Here is a 22,437-nt window from a genome sequence, read left to right on the forward strand (position 1 = left end):
AGCTCGAAGAAAAAGAATCGTCTGGACAGAGGAGAAAACTTTGGAGTTCAACCTTTAGGCAGTCTAGGATTGTAAATCATAACCTAATGTGTCAAACAGATGTAGAGGTACATATCCAAGCCTCCACACCATATAGGACATTACTGTAAGTTACATAATGAGAGGACGGTGTATGAAAGGCTCACATCTATCTCCTACACACATCACCCTTCTGATGTATAATTGAGCTGAAAGCTCCCTGCCAAAGCTGTGTGCTTCAGCATACTGTAAGTGTGTGTGTGTGTGTGTGTGTGTGAAGAAGTATTTGTGCAAGTGCATATGTGCCTGCAGTCATATATCATGTTCACACGAGTGCTGGATCTGTGTGCAGATCTGTGTGTGTGTATGCACATCCTGAAGGGCAGCCCTGTTCTGCGATGTAGCCCGTAGATGTGAAGCAGTGGACTGTAGACCGGCTGGGGTATTCCATTAGCCCCATCAGCTATTTATCTCCGTATGTGCACGTGCTTGTGAGTGTGTATACGTGTGGTGACTGGTAAGTATGTGTGTGTATGGGTTCCACAGGCTGAGCAAACGTAAATCAGAGCAGTAATGGCAGCAGCAGCAGCCGTGGAGGAGAGGCAGCGAGCGGAGCAGACCTCATCTGTGACCCACTCAAGGTCACTCTGCCTCCACCACCATACACTACCAATCAATGAAGCTCTGCCTAGTCCCTCATGAAGAGATGGAGGGAGCAAGGGAGGAGGGGAAGAGGAGAGGGGGCAGGCAGAGGAGGATGGTGGAAAGACAGAGACGCAGACAGAGTGACAATGTGAGACAGAGAAGATGAGAAAAAGACACAGAGACAGGGAGGTAGAGAAAGGACGGAGAGATGAAGACACAGGCAGAGACACAGGCAGATGCAGAGTGAGTGGGGTCGGGATGGTAAAAGGAGGAAGGAGGAGAGGAGATGAAGGTGGTTAGTACAACAGATGTAAAGACCACACATGACTGAGGCAGAGAAAATGCATGGAGACATACTGTAACGGTATGACTGTAGAGAGGTGGCACACATACACATATGAGCACACACACGTGTACAGTACCTCAGTAGCCATACTCTGGCTGGCGTTGTTCTCCAGAAGGAACCGAACCACCTCCAGGTGATTCTCCTGGGCGGCCATGTACAGAGGAGTGAAGCCATTCTGCACACAACATGGACCAAGACACATTTTTAATAACATTGCTGCCACGTATGCTACAAATGGATAGATGTTTCCTTGAAGTCAGGTCTTTTAGATTTGATTATGGGTGTGTTTTTCATTACCAGAGCACTCTTTCCTCTATTTTGGATATAAACTGGATCATAAAAATACACAGAATGTAATCTTAAATGTCCCAATATGCTTTAAATGATGGCATTATCATATGATATGAATGTAATTGACAAAGTGATAAATACCCGGACAAAAAGACCTCATTGACAAAGCTAAATGTTCAGATAAAGTCTGTACAACTTTTGCGGTGCCATTACACCTCTATTGGCTGTGTCAGGGTTTGATGGGACCAGAGAGAAAAGACGGTGCTTGAAATATTTCCTCTCACCTTGATCTGATAGAGTTAAATGTAAAATGCAAGGACAGCAGTTTCCTGGGGAGGCAGAGGCCTAGTTGGCGTGCTGCCAGAGTCTGTCAGTGAGAATGTTTCCACTGAGTGATTCCCTCAATGTCAGTGACTTCAAACAAAAGTGTGCATCACAGCAGTGTAATTAAATTTACGTTGTTTCAGGTCCTAAATGTACTGCAGACATTGTGCGCGTGTCCGTGTGTGTGTGTGTGTGTGTGTGCATGTTGAGTGTTTCCCACCTGAGATTGTGCGTTGACATTGGCTCCATTGGTGACCAGCTCTTTGACGACTTCCGTTTGGCCAGCCAGCGAGGCTATGTGCAGAGCAGTGTTTCCTTTCTGCATTACATGGAACAACCACAGGAATGCACGTTAAGCTCTGCCCCACCTGTCAAACCGTACTGCTGGTGTGTGTGTGTGTGTGTGTGTGTGTGTGTGTGACTGTCACTATAGCCTGTATATATCCATGTCAGTATCCATGTGCCCCAGTGAATCCCCTCACGCCAACCATACTTTTGTACCGCTGGCGTTCCAGCTCTGGCATCCCCCTGCCTGCACTGCCAACAATGTGTCACTTCCGATGCCCCACGTCCCACATAAATGAGCTCCCGCTGAGCCTCAGCCATAAATAAAACTACAGGAGACTTTTTATGAACCGGTACAGGTCCTTGTGAAGGCAGAGTCGACCCCGAGCCTGTCTCCTGGCCGCGTGATACTGGGCTCTGTTATTTGCGACAAGTGCTGTTGCACAATAGCGATGGGGTACATCTGTCACATGTACTGTATACTGTAGTAAGGAAATCAGAGAGCCATGCCTGCTGAGGCACAAGGCAGATTAATAAAGACTGTTTGGTTTATAATGTAGCTGAAGACAAGAACTTGTATGCTTTGCTGAGCTTTTTCTGGAGTACAAAACAGTAAGACCAATTCTACTATCAGCGTATAATACTGTTACTCTATCATGGCTGACAGGCTATCTCACTGATTATGCTTTATTATAGACACTTAAAGCCTACTGCATAGACACACATTATTGGTTTGTTCCAACAGTAACTTTACTGGAAAATGGTACTCATCTGAGCCTTTTATAGCAAATATATTCATAGAAATGTGTAAGCCTCTGCAGGGGATGGACACTATGTAATGAGCATCAGTGTAATATAATGCAATCTAATGCAATAGTTCTGCAATATACAGAATACTACCTTTGTGAAGTTTTTTTGAAGCTATGTTCACAGCTCTTGATTAAAGGAGTACTCCTGTCAACACAGTTTGGTCAGAGATTTGGGTATGTTATGCTAGTAGTGGCTAGCGTAGCCTCGGGCCTCTAACCTCAAGCAGAGATGAGGAGGGGGCTACAGGCGTATATAACCTCACTTCTGTCTAACTCCACCCCCCCTAAGTTTTTGTAGTCTTCAGCCCCAACCAATGCTTCCTCAAGTGACATCTGACATTTGACTTGAGGCAATTTATCAGATTTCATGCAGCTCCCTTTTGAGCCACAAATGGCTTTATACAACTTTTTTTAAATCACACTTGCAGTAGTATTCTGCAAGACGTGGAAACAGACTTCGATGTGTAAAATTGGTGGAGTTCCCCATTAGCGGTAGGCAAAGATGGTGGTATTGGTTAAAGTGACAGCTTGGTCCTGTTTGGTAAGCCCACCAACAGTCTCAACACTGTAAGCTTCACAAGGGTAGCATGTGTTATAGAGCTGCTGAGGGGCTAATGAACCGAGGACAAGGCTTCTTGTTTAATTCTCCCACAACAAGAGCAGCACAACATTAGGGGCGGATACACAATTAACTTTAGCATTAAACACCCACACAGCCTAAATAAAACGTGTTACTAAATCTAAGTATCCTCTGTAGCACTGCCTCCCTGATTGTCTCCATTGGCTGCATAAAATAGTAATTTATAGGCATCAGGCAGTGGATTCCCAAGATCTCAAACTAATCCCTTAGCATCCTCGGGGTCACAATAGAGAGAGGCTTTAATTGGGGAGATTTTCTCCTTGATCTTGAATATTTCATTGTGCCCTGTGTTTATGTCAGCAATAGGCTTGTGGCCTGTGGCAGGGAGGCTGAACGAGACGACTAAATGGGGGTGAAAGCCTTCTGGGCTCAAATCTGGAAAATGTTTTCAATGGCTCTCCCTCTCAACTGCTTTTAGCATCAGAGTAGAGATGCTTCAAAGGAAGAGGCCTTCCCCTGATGTATCATAAAATATGATACCATATTGTAGAGTACATGAAATATAACACTACTGCTGCTCATGTTGCCTACATTGTTCTTTATTTATTAATACATTCTACTGTTATTATACCGAACTCCTTTTGTTTCATTCTGACATATACTTCCTTTTGTCTAGCTTAATTCTCTCACTTTTTCCAGCACCAATGCCCACAGGGATCATTAAATATTGATCTAATATTAAACCCTGCTCACTTACAGTAGTCGTACAGAAGCTGCATGCAGTTTTATCCTACAGTGCAGCCATGTTTTGTGCTGGATCCAAATATAGTCCTCAGTAACATCAGCCTAGCTGCAATAGGTGACGGGGTGGGCCTTACCTTTGTGGCTGCATCCACAGCGGCTTCGAGCTTCAGCAGCTCAGCAACAACCTCTACATGCCCCTCCTTGGAGGCTAGATGGAGAGCGTTCAGACCATTCTGAGAAAGAAACATATTTAGTGGAGTTGGTGTAGCTCATATGCTAGGATATACTATGAGTTAATGTTTAATTGTGCTTAAAGGATGGGTTAACATCATAAAATATTCTAGAGGATGATCCTGCTTGACATGAGCCCCTGAGCCCTGAAATTCAGCTGATGCAGCAGTATGGTGATGCATGTTTACGTGTGCAGAACAGAATAACTTAATGTTCTTCTTTAACCCTAAGGAGGACAGACACTCACAAGAACGTTTTAATTTACTAATAACAGTCTCGAAAATGTACCTGATTGCAAATGTTAATCTCAACCCCAGACTTGAGGTAGTCGAGGACCTTTTCAAGGTTTCCTGCCCGGGCAGCTCGCAGGTAACTGGCATTACTGTCAGACTGGAGAGGAGAGAGAGCGAAAGAGAGAAAGAGAGGCAGACGAGAGAGAGAGAGAGAGAGAGAGAGAGAGAGAGAGAGAGAGAGAGAGAGAGAGAGAGAGAGAGAGGAGGTGAGTATTTCAAGTCAGACTCTGACCACATGCTTACCTGCATCAAATTATCAAACTGTTTCAATTAGGCACACAGGAGAAGAAAAGCACATACAAATGCCAAAATGTTACTGTACCAGGTAGAACTCTGTCATAATTTCTCAGACATCCCAAAAACATCTTAACACGGGAAAAAACAATATCCACACATACAGTAGATCCATTGTCCCATTAAAATCGATATAAGAAAGTCCACTGGTGTCTCAAATCAAGACAGCGCTAAAACGTAAACATCTCAAAACGTATTCCATGAGAAAGCCAATAGAGCTAAAGCATATCATCCCAACAATTCACGTCATCCTCCGTCATCCCTCAGATCCCACCGGACTGTTATTCCAGCTTTGGTAAAATCCAAATGTCTCTGATTCCCAAAGGTAACAAGTTCAGTGACCGGGTGGTCCTCACAGCTGCCACAGAGACCTCCTCTCTTCCACAGAGATCTCCACTGAATCCACCAGTGAAGCAGTTGTGAGTCTATGTCGCCGTGCTACCAGAAGCAGAGCATTCCCTCTTCTGCCTGGCTGTCCTTTATTTCACTACAGAAATAGGGCTTTGCACACCAAAATAAAATGATGAGGCAAGCATGTTTTTGCCCCTATAACAAATGTGGTGTGCATGTGCATGTGTATGTGCGGGTGTGTGTGAGAGAGAGGAAGAGAAAGGGGGGGGGGGGGTCGAAAGAAGGATGAGAGTAGACAAAGAAAGAGCAATGGAGAAAGCTAAAAGAGAAAGAAGAGAGGGAGGTTGTGTTTCTTCGTGTTAGCTCTTAGGACATTGGGTTTGACATAAAATGACATGCAGCAAACTCTGCACTTTTTTTTTGGTCTTGCTTCTTCGCATCAGCCTCGCAAAGAGCATTTTGTAAAACTCAGCACTGGAGCTGCTGAGAGCATGAGGGAGAGAAGCTGTGATATGCTGCTCCATAACAGAGGCTCAAAAACCAAATACCCCTGAATTATCAAAAGCCCAGACCTGCTAAATTTAGCCTCGTGTCCAGAGACACTTAGGATAAACTCAGCAGGGCCAAACGGTACGAGTGGTTATCCAACATTGTACTCTCCACCTCCCCCTCTGCCGCGCTTTTCCAGAAATAACTCTGACGAACATAGAGGGATCTGACCCAAAGCCAAAATGTGCGCGAACAAGACATCCAGCATCAGATTGTTCCACTGATAGGCTGTATGAAACTGTGAGAGGAAAATATTTGTGTCTCTGTGTGCTCATGCACGCGTGTGTACACAACAAAATAATAGCTAGATGAAGCGGTGTTAACTGGAAACCAAGTCATTTCCTGATTACAAGAGACCATTAAGCTAAAGCTCATATCTCGGCCCACATCTAGAAATGTCGTCTTCCTTTTTCCATACCCCCAACCCCCAGAGAACTGTTTGATAGCACTGAACTACTAATGATATTTCTGTTCTCGGCCTTGAGAAAAGTCATGAAGACAACAGACTGTGTCGCTGGCACAGAGCCTGAGCCAGCACAAGTATGAGCCATGGGTCAAGAACAATTACAGCAAATATACAACCACTACCATTAATAGAAGTACATGCAGAAATAAGATTAAAAAGTATAAAAAGTTTAAAGAGGCATCAAAAAAGCTTACGATTGTGAAGACCGAGGCTGTTGTAAGCAATCAAGTGAGAGTAGCAGCTGCAAAAGAATCATCAATATTGGCACAGCTGCACTTTACAGGGAAATAGGCCATTGACTGTGAAAACTCATAAACACCCATATGCAGTGGCCCGAATCTCCTGTAGCCAAACTACAAAATGTTTTAGAGACAGTGTGGATGTGCACATGAACCGTCTCAGCATCAGAACTCCTTTGCTTGTGTACTAGATTGTGTTGTGCTTCGATTATTCTGGATGTCAACCAGAAGAAAAGACGAACATTTTCAATTTCCACAGCGATGAACAGCAAACTAACAAGACCAATCAAAAAAGGTTGCAATTCAAAAACCAGTAACTCACAATATCTGATATAACAACACAATTCGTCATCTAAATATGATTTAATTCTATATCATAATTTAACACAATAGATCTAACAAAGACCACTATACTCACAGACTGAGGTCTTCTTGTTAGTCATGGACACCAAGAAACCAGCGTCCTTCATGATGACCTGTTAGAAACACTTTGGCTTCCAGCCAGTCTAAACGCAGCCATCAGGCTCTCTCCACCATCACAGTGTCACACCTCAACACTGTCACGGAAGTAAACTCCCTGCACATTTTCTACGATACCTCTAAGTTATGTCAACATATCATATGCTTTCAACATGATTCATAGTGACTATTGTTTACAGGTGGCGCCCTGCAGGAATGAAAACAATGTCTTTGTGATGAGAAAACATGCTCACTAGAAGGAAATATAAACTCAGCGAGACCATGGTGTCACTCGCCCCAAAAGAAACTTCATATACTTCTCTGAACATATACATTAACTTGTACATTTTATACAACTTCATCTCCTTCTTGCCATTCGTCTCCATCTTCTTCTTCTGGTGTTTTACTAATACTATTTGCAGGGCAGCTTTTTAAGAAGTTGCAAAATCTGTCTGAGACGATAAAGAACTTCAGTCATATGATTCTTACATTTAGTCTCACATGGGTTTTCAATGCACCTAGAAGACTTGTTTGAACTCTAACAGTGGTGCTGGATTTCTTTCTTTCTTTTTCTATGTGCATTTTATATTTTCATATTTATCTATCACTATTCATTTTAATTTCTTAGGTATTTATTTCTTGAGTATTATTTTCATTTATCTTACTGTAAATGTGCACTAGGAATACATTTATAAGCCAGTTTATGCCCAACTCCAATTTTAATATTTCACTCAGAATATCCCCATCAGTCCTAGCTACATCATCAATTATTAAAGTCAAAGTCTCTCCACATAATAAAATAGCTGTGCAGCATGTGTGCACGTCTGCATGCTGGTACACACACCAACAGCTGTCCTGTTTCTTACATAACCGGTATGTGTCCTTAGCGTGTACCATGCTGTGTAGTGCATGCCTGTGTGACCCACGACTCTCAGGCTTTGTTGAGTGTCACCAAATGCTTGACCACTCTAAAACCTCTGACATGGAAGTACACGGGTCACACTGCTGGGGACAGGCAGCATGTATGACAAATACTCAGTGATTTACACCATCACATATTATGTAAGTCAAACATGATGTGTAATACTGTAGTTTTGTACTCTTCTTTTAATCATTCAATGCAGATATTTAACAGAAGACTATTGGTTGGTTTGTGCTGGCAGATGTGGTTGTACATAAAGCAGTTAAATATTAACAAACTTACAGAAATCCCTACAAGCATGCACGCTCTCACTTTAAAAATAGGTACAGTACATCTTAAAATGGAGGTCTAAGAGCATTTTTAAAGTTTACATGTTTTTCAATAACCCTGTAAATATCACACAGTGCTCTTTAAGTCTCCTTCTGGATCTGCCCAAGCTAAAGTGCCAACAGATTAACCAGTCTTCATCCAAAAAACACTACTCATTGCTCTCGTCAGTTTATCCCTTAATGCCTGCAGTGAAAACCGGTGGCCAACATGTCCATCCCTACATCCTCTTCCCATCTATGACCAACATGTGGGATCTTGAAGTCTTTCTGAATGACGCATTACACAGGACGGGGCAAGAGATTAGTAAGAGAAATATCATTAAGCCTCCACAGATCAGAGGTTCAAAGAAAATGGGGCCATTAAAGACTAGGTTAAGCCTGAAGGAAAGCATTAATCTAATGTTAGATTGAAGGGAGAGAGAGAGAGAGAGAGACAGACAGAGAGAGAGCGAGTGAGAAATCTGACACACAAGTGATAACCGGAAAAGCTGAGAATTATATTATTCCCAATTACAGTCTTACAAAGTCAGAAATGCAGCTAATTTCTGGGGTAAGTCGCTGTAAAAATGGCAATTAACCATCTCAGTTCTAATTAAAAATGCCCCCTGGTCACTAACAGACTGGTGTCTGCAGGTGTTCTTTAAAAGGGAGAGGAAACACAGGAGCCTTAGTATTGCCAGTTAAAGGGCTGTAATATGCAGATGTGATCAGATTACTTCACCTCTATTTCTTATCTTATTCTTTTGTTTAATTGGCAGTAGTTTTCCCAAAGTCAAAGTAACGTCCAATGGAAACGTATTGTATCTTTTCCTTTTAGGATAAATTAGTAAAGCATACTGATTTCTTGATATAACACATAACATGTACAAGTAGCATATAGTAGAGGCTGGGCAGTCAGTGTGGAGATTCATGATGTTTCAGAGCTGCAGAGCGTTTGTTTTCATTTCTGCTGAATCTGTTCTTGGCACTTCTTGTCCTCATGACATCAACACAGTGATAGTCCAGATGGATAGAGGATATTTAGATGTATAAAGGCTGATATCCCCCGGGCTGCCGGACTGTGATGATGTCAGTTTGGCACTCTGCACCAAGCATGTCACAAAACAGAAACACATGCAGCATTTTGCACTGCAACCGTGTATAAGATGGGATACACAGATACATACAGCACATGTCTGCACATACTTTTGGACATTGTCCACTTAAAAAGCATGAAGGAAAAAATATGTACATAACACAAACACAGACACACAGGGCATGTTGGTGTCATTGCTGTCGGCTCCGGGTGAAATGAGTGAGCTTAGAAGAGGAGAACCAGACCAGCAGCGGATGTATTGTTTCACTTTATCCCCTTCTCTCCTGACTGCACAAAACACACAGAGCTCCACAGCTCTACCAGCATAAAGCCAGGGACTTCCAGTGGTGGGCCACAACACCCACCAGTGCCAAAGAACCTCACCCCAAAACCACCACATCCATTTCTTTCATCTCTAAACGGTCAAATCTCCCAAAATCCACTGCCCGGCTTTGTCCCTCATAGCATCCTCCTCCTTCTCTTAAGGCTAAATATAGCAAAGCTATTGATGAATTAATGCCCCAATTTCACCGTCAACATGCTCATGCCAGAAAATCATTATTAAGGCTTTGAGAGGTATGGATGCAAAGCATGTTATTGGCATCACAATGATTGGTAATCTATAACAGGAATATTTGCATTTTAGAGCCTCCACAAATTTCAAATGCACACAATGTTCTATGTAAAGTACATCAACATCAGCTGCACTGTTCTCATGACTGTAAATATCATATGCTGTTATCTTATGCATCAACATTAAACATCCCTCTATTAACCAGACATTTCAGCAGTAGTTCAATGTATCATGCCTCCTAATGGCCACTTGGAGAAATGATTGTGAGAGACGGCGTGAGTAAGTAAGCATATGAATGAACGAATGAGCAAGTGAGTAAATTACTTCCTGATGTTTCACGTCTGAAAAGATTACAGTAAATACATTTTCTCCCATTGAAAGACAGCTTTACTGAGAAAAAAAACTCAGTACCTACTGTAACACTGCAGTATCTACTGTCTTCAGTTCAACATTTTCTGTCTCATTTTCTTTTTTGGCCACTTGGAGGCAGTACAAAACAAGCTGTAAACACACGCAGTAAACATTGACATATTGTCACTTTTTAAGTTGAGATGGTGAACTTGTTAGCAAACAGTTGCTTATTTACACATCCGGCAGTTACGGTGCAACACTATCATTCATTTTGAGTCATGTTTCTGTACATCTGATGAATGAATGTCCAATAGTCACTCTCCGTCTAGCTGTATTTTTCCTGGGGGACATATCTGACTCTTTAACAGCTAAATGCTCCACTATGTTCACCAGCTAGTTGCTAACTGTGTCTGTCTGCTGTTTGATGCTGAGCAGGTAGTGTGCAGTGGTATGAGAGTGAACCAAAAGAGAAAAGTTGCAGGACAGACAGCAAAACGAGTTGAAACTCACTATAAAGCTCCAGAAAGCCGAGGAGAGCTGCAGATTCAGGTGATAATTCTTTGTAGGTTCATCACTACCAGCGACCCCTTTCACATCGTCATTTGATATATTATTAAAATATCGATTCTAGCTGCTTTAAAATATGGGTGAGTGAATTCCTTAAAGCACTACAAACAAGCCCTGCATACCACACCACATGCTTTTATTTCATCTTAAAGAAATAGTTTGACGTTTTGAGAAATACATTTACTTGCCGAGAGTTAAATGAGAAGATTGATACCACCTCTCATCACAGTTAGCTTAGCTTAGCTTAGCAGAAAGACTGGACACAAAGTGAAACAGCTAGCTTGGCTCTGTGCAAAAGTGAAAAAAAAAGTTCACTAATTAACACATTACAGTATATCTTGTTTGTTAAATCAGTGTCTGACAAAGCAAATAAATGTATTTCCCAAAATGTCAAACTATTCCTTTAAAAGAAAATGTATCCATCTTGCTCTATAATCTACACACACCTCTATATAAACAACATGAACATGCAGGTGCAAGGGCAATTCACTTTCTAGACACCAAACTCCCTGATGTGTGCTGAAACTCCTGCATGGTATCACCCTGCAGACACACTTTACATCTGAGTGCAGATTTCCATGTTCATACACACCCAAACACCCCTTCAGTCACAATGAATGATACAGGACTAGGTCGTTCTAGTCATCTGGTGCACCACTAAATCCACAACATCAACCTCTGAGACTGTGAACAACCTCTCTTACATGCTTTTCAAGATAACACCAAATCACAACACAAGTCCAAGAATTAAAAAATATGAGAATAAATCCAAATATCAGCATTACTCACTTGTGTTAGGAAGACAGCACCTTCTTCCACAGCCATGTTCACTTTCTTTCACTCTTTCTCTCTCTCCTCTGTGTGAAGAGGAGTGAAACCTGAGCTCAGAGTGGCCAGGAAGCCAAACAGCCAACCAGTCATCTACTCAGTCAGTCAGTCAGTCAGTTAGCTCTGTCCTTATCTTAACCTCGTGGGCATCCATCCCACTCAGAGGAAAGAGCAAGGTCCCATTGGTTCAGGTAACAGGGTGAAAAAAAAAATCTAAGCACACCAACAAATGCTAGCACTGGAGGTCGTGGATACAACAGCTCCTTCCGCTGTGTGGTCGATGTCTTGCACATCAGACAGAGGTTTGATGGGAGGAGAGAAGTGAGTAAGGGGGGGGGGGGTGGCCGGGTGGAGGGGAAAGTAAAGGACAGGGGGGTCTATCTCCAGTGCTGAGTAAACAAAGCGCTGAGCATCTCGCAGTCTTTCATGCTGCAGAAAGGACACACGCTAAATCCCCTCTGCTTCCTTTCTCCCTCCCTGTCCCCTCTCTATCTCTATCTCTTTCTTTTTTTTTTGAAATGTGTCAACAAGGGTAAATCCCTGCTGCCTCGCAGAAGCTGGCCCCTGCCCCAGAAAGCACCTTCAAACGGGGAGGGTGCAGGAAGAGCACCCTGACTTACCATAATAGCTGAGGCTTCTCCCTCCCTCTCCGCCTCCTTCCTTTTCTTCCTCACCTTCATTTACTCTGAGGGGGGTTGGGATGGGGGGGTGTCAATGTGATCTTGATATCCAAGGTTGGGGAGGCAAGCAGGGAGAGGGGGCAAACTGAAAATAGCAGCTGAAACAAATACTTTAGCTAAAATGACTCGACTGGGCTATGTCAACCACCCCCCCTCCTCTTCTCTCTTGTTATCCCACCCACTCTCCCTCCCACTCATTCTCTCTGGTTCACTCTCCCTGCCTCCCTCAGCCTCTACCAGCATGCGGCTCTTTATTGTCATCCTGCTTATCAGCTTTTTTTTCCACGAACAAAGACCAGCGTGAGTGTGCATGTGTGTCATGAGTGTATGTCCCGGCTGGGCTTGCTCTACCTGGTTGCATGAAATCAATCAAAGAGATCTCAATGCATGGGAGAAAGCAGTAATGACCCTATGTGTGTCTACTGGAGGGGGCTACAAGTCCAACAACAGCAGAGAACCACAACACTAACACCAGACGCTATTTTGGGGCAAGTGGACCAGTGGGGGCCCCCCCAACAGTCAATGGGGACACTTTAACAGAGGATTAGGGGCTTTTCCTTTGGTATTAGGGACACCCTCTGTCCCACTATGTCTCACCCCACTGCAGTCAGCTGAGTGGGAGCTGGGAATGAGAAGCTCACCCCCACTGATATCTCCACACAAATCCTGCTCATAGCCGAGCCCCAGCACAGGAGAGAGCAGCCACGTATACTCACTGCTCTCCTGGAAAATGCACGTTAAGAGCCTGAATCTGATCACTATCTGAGTGAGCAGAAGACAGTTGAGGTTAAGCGAAACATGCAGCATAACTACCGTATCCATGTTATATGTTTGATCTTGGGTTATTACACCTGTGGGTGGTGTGATCTGATTATCTTATCTTGGAGGACCACCCACAACTCCATAGTGTTCTTAAACCTTTTTACCTTTAGGGAAGCACATTTTTCTATGATAAATCACCCCCTATCACTAGACAAGTGGGTCCCACCCTGGGGGTCAGGAGGGATCACAAAATAAATCTGAGAGGTCATGAGATGATTAATAGGGTAGAAAAGAATTTAAAAAAAACATACACAAAGTTTTGTTTATCTTTATATGTATGACATATAACGTGTTAATTTAGTGGTGCTGGTAGGTGGATTTTGTGACCTTTGGACAAGCCAGGCTTTCCCCCTGTTTCCAGTCTGTATGTTAAGCTAAGCTAACCTGCTGACAGCTGCAGCTTGGGATTTACCCATACAGACATGAGAGTGATATCAACCTTTTCATCAAGGCAAGAAAGGGAATAATCTTAGATCTTTCCTAAGCATAGTTTAGGCAATAAACTGTGGGTAATAAGGTATTCTTATGGATTGTTAGGCAACTAAAAACACTTGGTTTATGTTAGGAAAAGATCTGTGACAGGCTACAAACCTCTCTCCGGCATGACAAACCACAGTGATCTCTGCACCTCTATTGTTGTACAGAATGGTTCAATAAAAGCATAATTCCAGGGGATACTCAGATACTTTTGTTGTCAGTGGAAAAACAGATGTGTAAACAAATGCTGTGGTCATTAACTTCCTGCATTTGGAAAATCCCTGGGACACACCGCTGTGTGGTCACTCTTTCCTTCTGCCTGCAGTATTTTGATAATACATGATAAACACAGTTCATGCGTATCACACCCATAAGTGTTACTGATAGCGGGAATGCTGCTGTTCTGGCAGCGCTGCCTGTAAGATCATACACACAAGCGTACCCGTTCACACGGACAGAATACACAGTCACATGCAGTCATCCATCCCTCAGCCACTGCTTTCACATTCTGTCACTATTCCAGAGGAATGGCACCACAGCATTATGGGTATTTTCCAGTGCTATCAACTTTCAGAAGGGAGACAAAGAGAGTTAGAGAGTGAGAGAGCGAGAGTCAGAGAAATTGAAAAGGAGAGAGAGAGAGACAGAGAGTGGTGTATGTGGGAGCTGACAGAGGGAGTGACAGATGCTCTGGACCAGAGGAGGCGTGTTGAACATGTGATTGGTGGATCACAGGCCCCTTCACGCTAACACTGCAGTGAGAAGCCCTCCTTGGAAACGGCAGGGTTACCATGGCTACTGAGGGAGGTTACAACAGAAGAGGAAGGGAGTCAAGCCTACTTATGGAAAATTATCTCTTTTGACACAGTTGTGCTCGCACACACACACACACACACACACACACACACACACACACACACACACACACACACACACACACACACACACAGCACCTCAGTCATTCTTATGTTAGCGCCTGCCAACAATCACACACACAGTACGGCTCGATACATTATCTGGGAAAATAACATTGCAATTAGATGCTGACTGGATATCTTTCTTGCGGTGGCATTTGTGTGTTATTCTACATTTTTATCTACGTAGTTATTTATTTGCACAATTGAGTATATGAGCATTGAAATTCTATCATTAGAAATAAGCAAACAACGTAAGACAGAGAGGTGGTCCATATGGATAAAATCTATCTATTTTTATATTTGCCACATAACTATACACCTTTTTATTTCTCATAGGTGACCAAAGTCAATTTTTTGTATATGTATTTTGTTTTTATTTCTCTCTACTATCATTTTCTTCTTTTTTCTGTTATATAGTTAGGCCTATTTAACATCTGGGAATTAACAACAGGCGTAATCATTATTGGTGTGTTAGGAGACACTTTCAAAATGATTTGTAATGCGAAAATGATGGCCAAATAAGTGGAATGATTTATTGTTCACAAACAGTACTGCTTGGAAATCATGTAACTGTAACATAGCCTTAAATACCTGGAAACATTTAAGACATATCTTGATATTACAATAACTACATCCAAGACCATATTAGATTTTATTTCACAATATATTCATTTATTGCCCACCAGGAGCTTGAGCACCAAGAGTACCAATCAAAAACACTGTAAATTTTCTCAGAGGTAGAGCTTTGCTCCACAGCTGCATTATGCTTGTGACATCCAACCATGAAAACAAAGCAGATATGCTTATATATTCAAAGGGAATAGAAATGTCTCTGGGCTAATCCAATTGTCTCCCTGCTGGCTTTCCGTTCCTGGTTTCACAAACACACAAGGCGAGCTCAAGCATCTCAGAGGAGCCGTAAAATATCACACTGTCCTCATTCTGGGGAGTATCCTCAATATTTGTGGAGAACATACGACATACCACACACAACACACAGACGGATATTTACTGCTCCTGCTGCACGGAGCTCGTTCAAGGGCACAGCTCCCCTCCGTCACCTGGGACATAAAACCGCCAGGGAGGGAGGGGAGAAGGAGGGGAAGTGAGGGAGGGAGCTGAGAAGAAGGGTAGAAAGGAGAGAAAGAGGAGGAGAGGAGGGAGGGAAAAGGAAAATAGGTGAACCATTCAACTAGAGCAGCGAGTGAAAAAGCAAACCTCAGACCTCATCATGCACCACCAACACCCAGTTGGGCTAACGTATATGTTCGTCAGATTCATTATCAAATTATTACTTTATTAGGAAACCTCTGCATTGAATTATTTTAAATCCTACAGTCTTGTTTTTGTGCTTGTTTTTAGGTTGTTGGAGGCCTGCTGGGGTGACAAATTTAAATTATTTACAACCTTATTAGCATATGTTGTCAAGCAGTTCTACAACTGCTGCACACATGAAATCTCCTGTCTCTCTACTGTCTAGGACCAGGGACAATAACGCTGACACTGTTGCGGGGAGAACTTGAATGTCGCATTGGATTTCATCCAACTGACTCGTCAGCTGTACTGGTGAAATCTACACACTAGTGCACCATGCTGGGTCAATAGCTGTCCCGCCAAAAAGTCACCCTACAACAGGCTCCAGAAGAGAACAGGTGAGACAATGAAATACACACAGAAGAGGAGGAGAGGTAAAAGAAAAGTGGAGGGGTGATAAGGTTAAGAGGAGAAAAGAAACAGTAAGAGAGAGGCAGAAAAGAGTAAGTAAAGTAAAGCAATGGGAAGGTTATACATATGAGAGACATGAGAGAGTGTGAGATACACACAGAATAAGAGAGGAACAAAAATGGAGGGTGACAGCGACATAGACTGAGTTCGAAAACAGGGACAGGGCTCACGGCCAAACAGTGACAAGAGACTAAAGAAAACTAAACAACATACCAGAGTTTAGTTAAAGCCAGAGACATTAAACTCCTCCTCATCTCCCCTCTGCTCTTCCTCCTCTAGCCTCAGTTTGACCTGCAGCAGACTCTGTTCAGTCAACAGTCAAACACTGGACTCTGGTGGACAGTCTGCTGCATGACAACTGCGTGAAGGATCACTGCTCTCTCTGTGACATGTCCACAACCAGTGTTTTATTTTAAAGTAGGAAAGGTCATTTGGTCGTGAGAACACATGTTTTTGTCTCCACCAACTTCTGAGGGAAATATCTGGCTCTTTGGATGTCAAATAATCCACTATGTCCACCAGCTAGTCGCTTATTTTGTCTGTCAGCGCAGACAGACAAAGTTAGCAAAGTTCTTATCTAAACAAAACACTTAAGTTATGGGCTTTAAAACCAAAACAATGAGCAGAAAGACTAAAAAGCTCAGTAGAGCTGAAGACAACTGCAGAGTTGGGTCAAACATACTGTGGGTTCATCACTACAAGCGACCCCTTTCACATGACATAGTCATTCAAACCATTCTTATTATGAAATATTGATTATAGCTGCTTTATAACTTAGTGAATTCATTTGTACATTTCTTTCCATCATTACAACAATGCAATCAGTACAAGACACACACACATCTGAAATATATGTCACATGAGATCCCAAACACACAGTCTAGGAGTTATTAACACAGTTTAAATGTGTCTTTTACCAAACAGACCTCCAGGTTACAACTAGCCTTATTTTAATTTCAATAATCCATACGGATTCACATTGCCGGGAAGTGAAGCCATCTCAAGGTAATGACTACAGAGAAGTCCATAAACCATCTTAAAACGCCTTTTGTGTCAAAAAGGCAGTTCTCTACAGAGACAACTTATGAGTGAGTTTCCACCCTTTGTGATAGAGTAATGGGACATAAAAATGCAAATGACTAACCAGTAGTTGGACTGAAATGACTATTCCCAATAATAAGAGCCAATCTTGTGTGAACAGCAGGCAGCATAAGCGAGCCATGGGAGATGAGATGTATGGTAAGCGTACATGTGGCTTTACGGAAGAGAGAAAGAGGTACATGTGACACATGCATTTATGAATTCTTAATGAGTGTGTGGGAAAAACGTGACAAAGAGAGAGATCAGTCCACTGAAAAGACGGCAGAATTGAGACAAAAGGTTAACAGTACAAGAGTTGATATCACCACATGTCTTAATCACAAACCTCAGTAACTACTGTCGTCCTCTTCTTGCCCCCCCTTCACACTTTCATGGAGCTAAAATGAAAATAAATTAGCTATTTATGGTGTACATATTAAATCAAAGAGGAAGAAAAGGTGTAAGCAATCTCTGTGTCAGGTCAGAGGATTTGTCATTTAGGGGAGAGTCAGTCTCATTGATTCAACATTACAGCCACATGCTTCACTAGTTGTACAGCACTCATGGATTGATGCTGTAATGTAAATACAAAGGCAAATGACGGATACAGACACTCTAACTCTCTTTAGACACAGAGATACCTGCACAGGCACGCAAAAGGGACATGGATCAATTCTTCTTTCTTCTCTTCTGTTTCTCGGGGTGTCATATTTAACTTGAGCAGCCTGAAGTGATATGACATGATCTAATCACAGACTGACTTCTTCCTCTGCGTCAGTGTGTAAAGGTGCCAGTTTAAGCCGTAGGGTATCTGTTACCTGGACGTTAGATCTGCTACTGATCCAGAGAAAGAGGGAGAACAAGGAGATCCAGCTTACTCTATTTTTTCCACTACCTCCCCGTAACTCAAGAGAAATGGCTCTCCAAGTCTCTTTCAAAACAGTATGTAAAGGTGCATGATTAAACCACTTCATCAACTGCAGACATCCATTACTGATGATCGTCACTTCATTCCTCCCGTCAACTTGTTCAAATTAATTTCTGGTGGAAAAGAAGTGGAGGGAGCGATGGAGGGGCAGATGAGAAAAAGCTTTTATAATCCCCTTCTTTACTCTCCATCCTCCCTCTTTTAGGTCATTTTGTCCTCCCATCTTCCTCCACCTCTCTCTCCATCATATCTTTACCAATTTCCCTGTCTCTTCTCCCTCCCATCCATCTTTCCACCTTTACTGTATGCATTTCTTCTTGGTCCTGTGCCCTTCCCTTTGTCTTTCCCATACACAGCCATTGCCATTCAATACCTCTAAATTATGTGTATTCTCCTGTCACGGCCTCTTCTGAGCCTACGCGGTGGACTAGATCTTTCCATGTACGTGTCTGCATGTGTGTTACAGACAGGGAAAGACTGTGTTATACTATGTAAATGTCTAAACTACCTTATGCCTTAGTATCCATGTCAGCAACAGACATCAACAAGTTATTTAGCTTATTCTAGCCTTTTACATCTCCTATCAGTTCCACTGGCTTAGCACCACAGCTGGACAACAGTAAGTGAAAGTACTTTGGAAAAGAGTGAGAAACTGAATGTCCTTGTAGCTTCTAAATCCAACATGGCATGGTTAAATTGAAGTCGAGATGACTTTCACCGTCATACAATCAAGTTTGAAGGTGTCTCTTGAGTTGTTTTGCCAGTCTGCGTATCTGTCAGCCATAAAGTTCAGGTTATCTTCAAGAACCAGCAGAACCAGCAGGTCTTGGTATGTCAGGTAGGCTAACTAACAAACCCAGATAATCTAAGTCTGTAAATTTAAGTAAACAGATTACATTTTTGTATGTGTATGTGAATGAAGATACACTGCATTATATCTATAGTAGGTGGTTTGTGAGAGTTTGCAACTGTGCACGGTGTGTGTGTGTGTGTGTGTGTGTGTGTGTGTGTGTGTGTGTGTGGTGATAATTATCTCTCTGCTGAGACCCCTACAGCAGACAAAGAGGCTCTTCTCCAGACTTTATGGAGAGGATACAGCCTAAGTCTAAAAGCTTCTTGTCCACATTATCACTTCTCACAAAACCACTATGGCAGAGTAATACATTTAGCTCAATGCTCTCACATACAGCAAAACACCGACTGTATCTGGGATGTGACCATGTATTCATTTGTATGGAGACTTTTGCAAAACTTTAACAGTTTGAAAACCAGTGTTTGCGTTCAACTAGAACTTCTTTAGGTTTATCAGTATTTTTAAAATCAAATGAAACAATATGCAAAATGGGATGGTGTTTGATGCATAGTCTGATATAGTCTTGCAGTTTGAAAGATGGCACATAAACACATGCCTCTCTGCCAGTCAAAGACTATGCTGTAATCCACTAAACTAAATATTTTCCCACAGCAAAGAGCCAAAGAACAAAACCAGGCTTCCATTGTCAAATATAGTCTGTCAGTGAAACAAAACAAAATCTGCTGTTAATGTCATTTCTGTAGCTTCCACCATAACATTTTGATAGCTCATAAAGCTATCTATAAAACAGAGAGAGGTCTGTTATTTTGGCCTGTCAAGTGGGGCTGAATGAAGTGCACAGTGCTGCAACTGTTTTCGCCTGATCTTTGGCAGACAGAGAGCACCAGACGAGAGCAGACCACGAGCCATCTGTCCTCCCCTGAACCCCCATCAGCCTCCACACAGCACACACACACACACACACATGCAGGCAGACACAAACGTGCACGCAAGGACCTAAACTAAACATACACACGCACACGGATGGCTCAGTAAACATGTTAAAATTAGGGGACAATATTCTGATCCACCCTTTGATAAAAGGCCAAGCAGACCAAATGCTCCATCCAGACATGGAGGATGTCTGAGGGAGGAGGAGCGAAAGATGAAAGAGGAGAAAGAGGTGAAGTACTGTAAGGAAGAATGAGAGTGAGGGGATTTACATTCGATTTATCCAATGTCCAACATGCTCACCAATACAACCGCTGATCTGTCATTTATGCTTCTTAAATCTGTGTGCCCTCCTCCACAAATAAAGAGGTTATTACACATTACAGCCTCCTATTCTGGAGTAATGGTCTTTCAGATCCTGGCGATTCTGCTTGGCAAACAGAAGGCTAGTAGATGCTGAAACAGCCAGCTGCCCCTCAGGCAACACAAAAGTAATAGGCTGTTGAATGGGGAGGCCCAAATCCATAATAGCAGCACTCCCCAAACATGGAAACAAGACAGGCAATGTGGGTGTTGTGAGTGAAGAAATTCACCTGCGTTTTGTTGCTATGAAATGGTCAATATCCCACAAGACAAACAGCTGCAACTGCAGGATTTCTTTAAAAGTAAAACTGCATTTTGAAATACATTTTAGATTTTTAAGTCTGATTTAGTTTTGTTTAGTCAGGTAAAACTCATCCATATTAGTCCCCTTATCGCAATAATGATGCCGCGACCAAAGCACAACATCAATACCTGAGGTCACAAGAGTTTAAGGGGTCAAACGGGTCAAGCGTGGCCTGAAGAAGGATTTCAATACATTTAAGGGGACGGAGCAGTGGAATGGCCACTCAATCTGTCAGCTTGGTGCAACTCATTTAGATTAATAACACCAGCAGATGTCAGTGCAACAAATGAGGTGGAATGGCCCTGAAAGTCATATCATGTGACTTTCCAAAGAAAAAACAGGAAAACAGGAAAATACGAAAGCTTTTCTCTGTTGCTGTTTCTCTTTCTAACACAGGCTAAGCTTATGAGCAGTGTCTCTGTACCGATTGTGCTGTGTTTAGCACAGGACACGGGACACGGAAATCGATAGAGGGAGGGGTACAGGATGATCCAGACTGCCTCGCTCCCTCTTCTCCTTTCTAGGTTAATTTTGGTCGTCTTTTTTCTTTCTGCGGGACACTGCAATATGAATCTGATCCACTGGTGTACAGTAACCTAGACGTCGCTTTACACTGCTGGGCTCAGGATGCACGCCAGCGCACGTAGATCACACAACACAAGGATGGGTATTTTGCAAAACAGCTTGAGCATCATGCAAGTCAACATTTGGTGGTTTCTAGACCTTACACCGCACAGATATGTAGGCGGAAATACAGCAGTTTATTTAGTGGATTCAAGCTGTCAAACAGAACTGGCTAAACATGTGCAGCTGATGGACAGTAGGATTTCAAAGTGCAAACTTTTGATCAGTTACTAACCAGTCTGATACTATACAGTGCAAAAATTAGTGTGTGCAGTATTTCCTTCGCAATATGATACACAATGATAATGTACAAACACAATGAAATTGGCAGGGAAAGAGCAGTTATATGACCAACAAAAATCTCCACTGAAGCTATGTGCATCCCCGTCACTATCACATGCCTGTCCACAATCAGATCAACTGTTGCGTTAAGAACTTCCACTGTAATATTGGTGATTTATAGACTAAACATCAAATCAAGCAGCACAATATCCATCAAAAAAACTAATGACGAACTGTGACCTTGGTCTGGCAGTGCACTAAAATGTGTCAAGGAATATGATGTTATTGACAAGCGCTGTGAGTGTTTAGACATGTGGACTGTTCTTTAAAGGAATAGCGCAAGATTTTGGGAAATATGCATGTGTGTTTTCTTGCTGAGAGTTAAATGAGGAGAGCAATACCACTCTTATGTCTGTACATAAATATGAAGCTACTGTCAGCTTAGCACAAAGACTTTTTGCTTGTCTGTAAAAAAACTGAAGCACAACAATGTGTGTTTCTTGGCAGAGCGCAGGCAACCAGCGGAGACTCAGTATCGAACTATTCCTTTAATGCATCACAAACACAATAAGTCGAAAATCTGGTGAGAACTTGATATACTGTGGTTTGCACATCACTGTGTAACTGTCAGAGTGGGTAAAAGGCAACAACCAGTAAATGACTGCTGGCAGTTGGGACTCAGCCTATTGTCTTGCACGGCAGACAATTTTTTATCGTGGGTGGCAGCACTTTTACTTTAGACCAGCGTTAGTCCTGTAGCACTCAAATCTCTGACTGACATCCTCGTGAGCCTTCCCCACCCCCCTCTGTATGAGGGTATGTTGGCTGACCCTCTCTGACCCCCCGTGTCCATCCATCCATCACACACAGCCAGAGCTGACTGCTCATCAAGGCTGCAGCCACGTGTGCACACACTTAAAA

General features: G+C 42.6%; 1 protein-coding gene across 1 annotated transcript in view; it reads right to left on the reverse strand.

The window, feature by feature from the left end:
* Positions 1-22,437, reverse strand: part of LOC139293908 (ankyrin-3-like) — a 94,285-nt gene that overhangs the window by 57,528 nt on the left and 14,320 nt on the right. The window contains exons 2-5 of the mRNA XM_070915576.1: positions 4,562-4,663; positions 4,177-4,275; positions 1,845-1,943; positions 1,086-1,184 (exon numbers count right to left, since the gene is read on the reverse strand). Of these exons, the coding sequence (XP_070771677.1) occupies positions 1,086-1,184; positions 1,845-1,943; positions 4,177-4,275; positions 4,562-4,663 (399 nt within the window). The remainder of the gene's footprint in view (positions 1-1,085; positions 1,185-1,844; positions 1,944-4,176; positions 4,276-4,561; positions 4,664-22,437) is intronic.

This window comes from Enoplosus armatus, chromosome 12, assembly GCF_043641665.1.
Source record: "Enoplosus armatus isolate fEnoArm2 chromosome 12, fEnoArm2.hap1, whole genome shotgun sequence".
Taxonomy (NCBI): Eukaryota; Metazoa; Chordata; class Actinopteri; order Centrarchiformes; family Enoplosidae; genus Enoplosus; species Enoplosus armatus.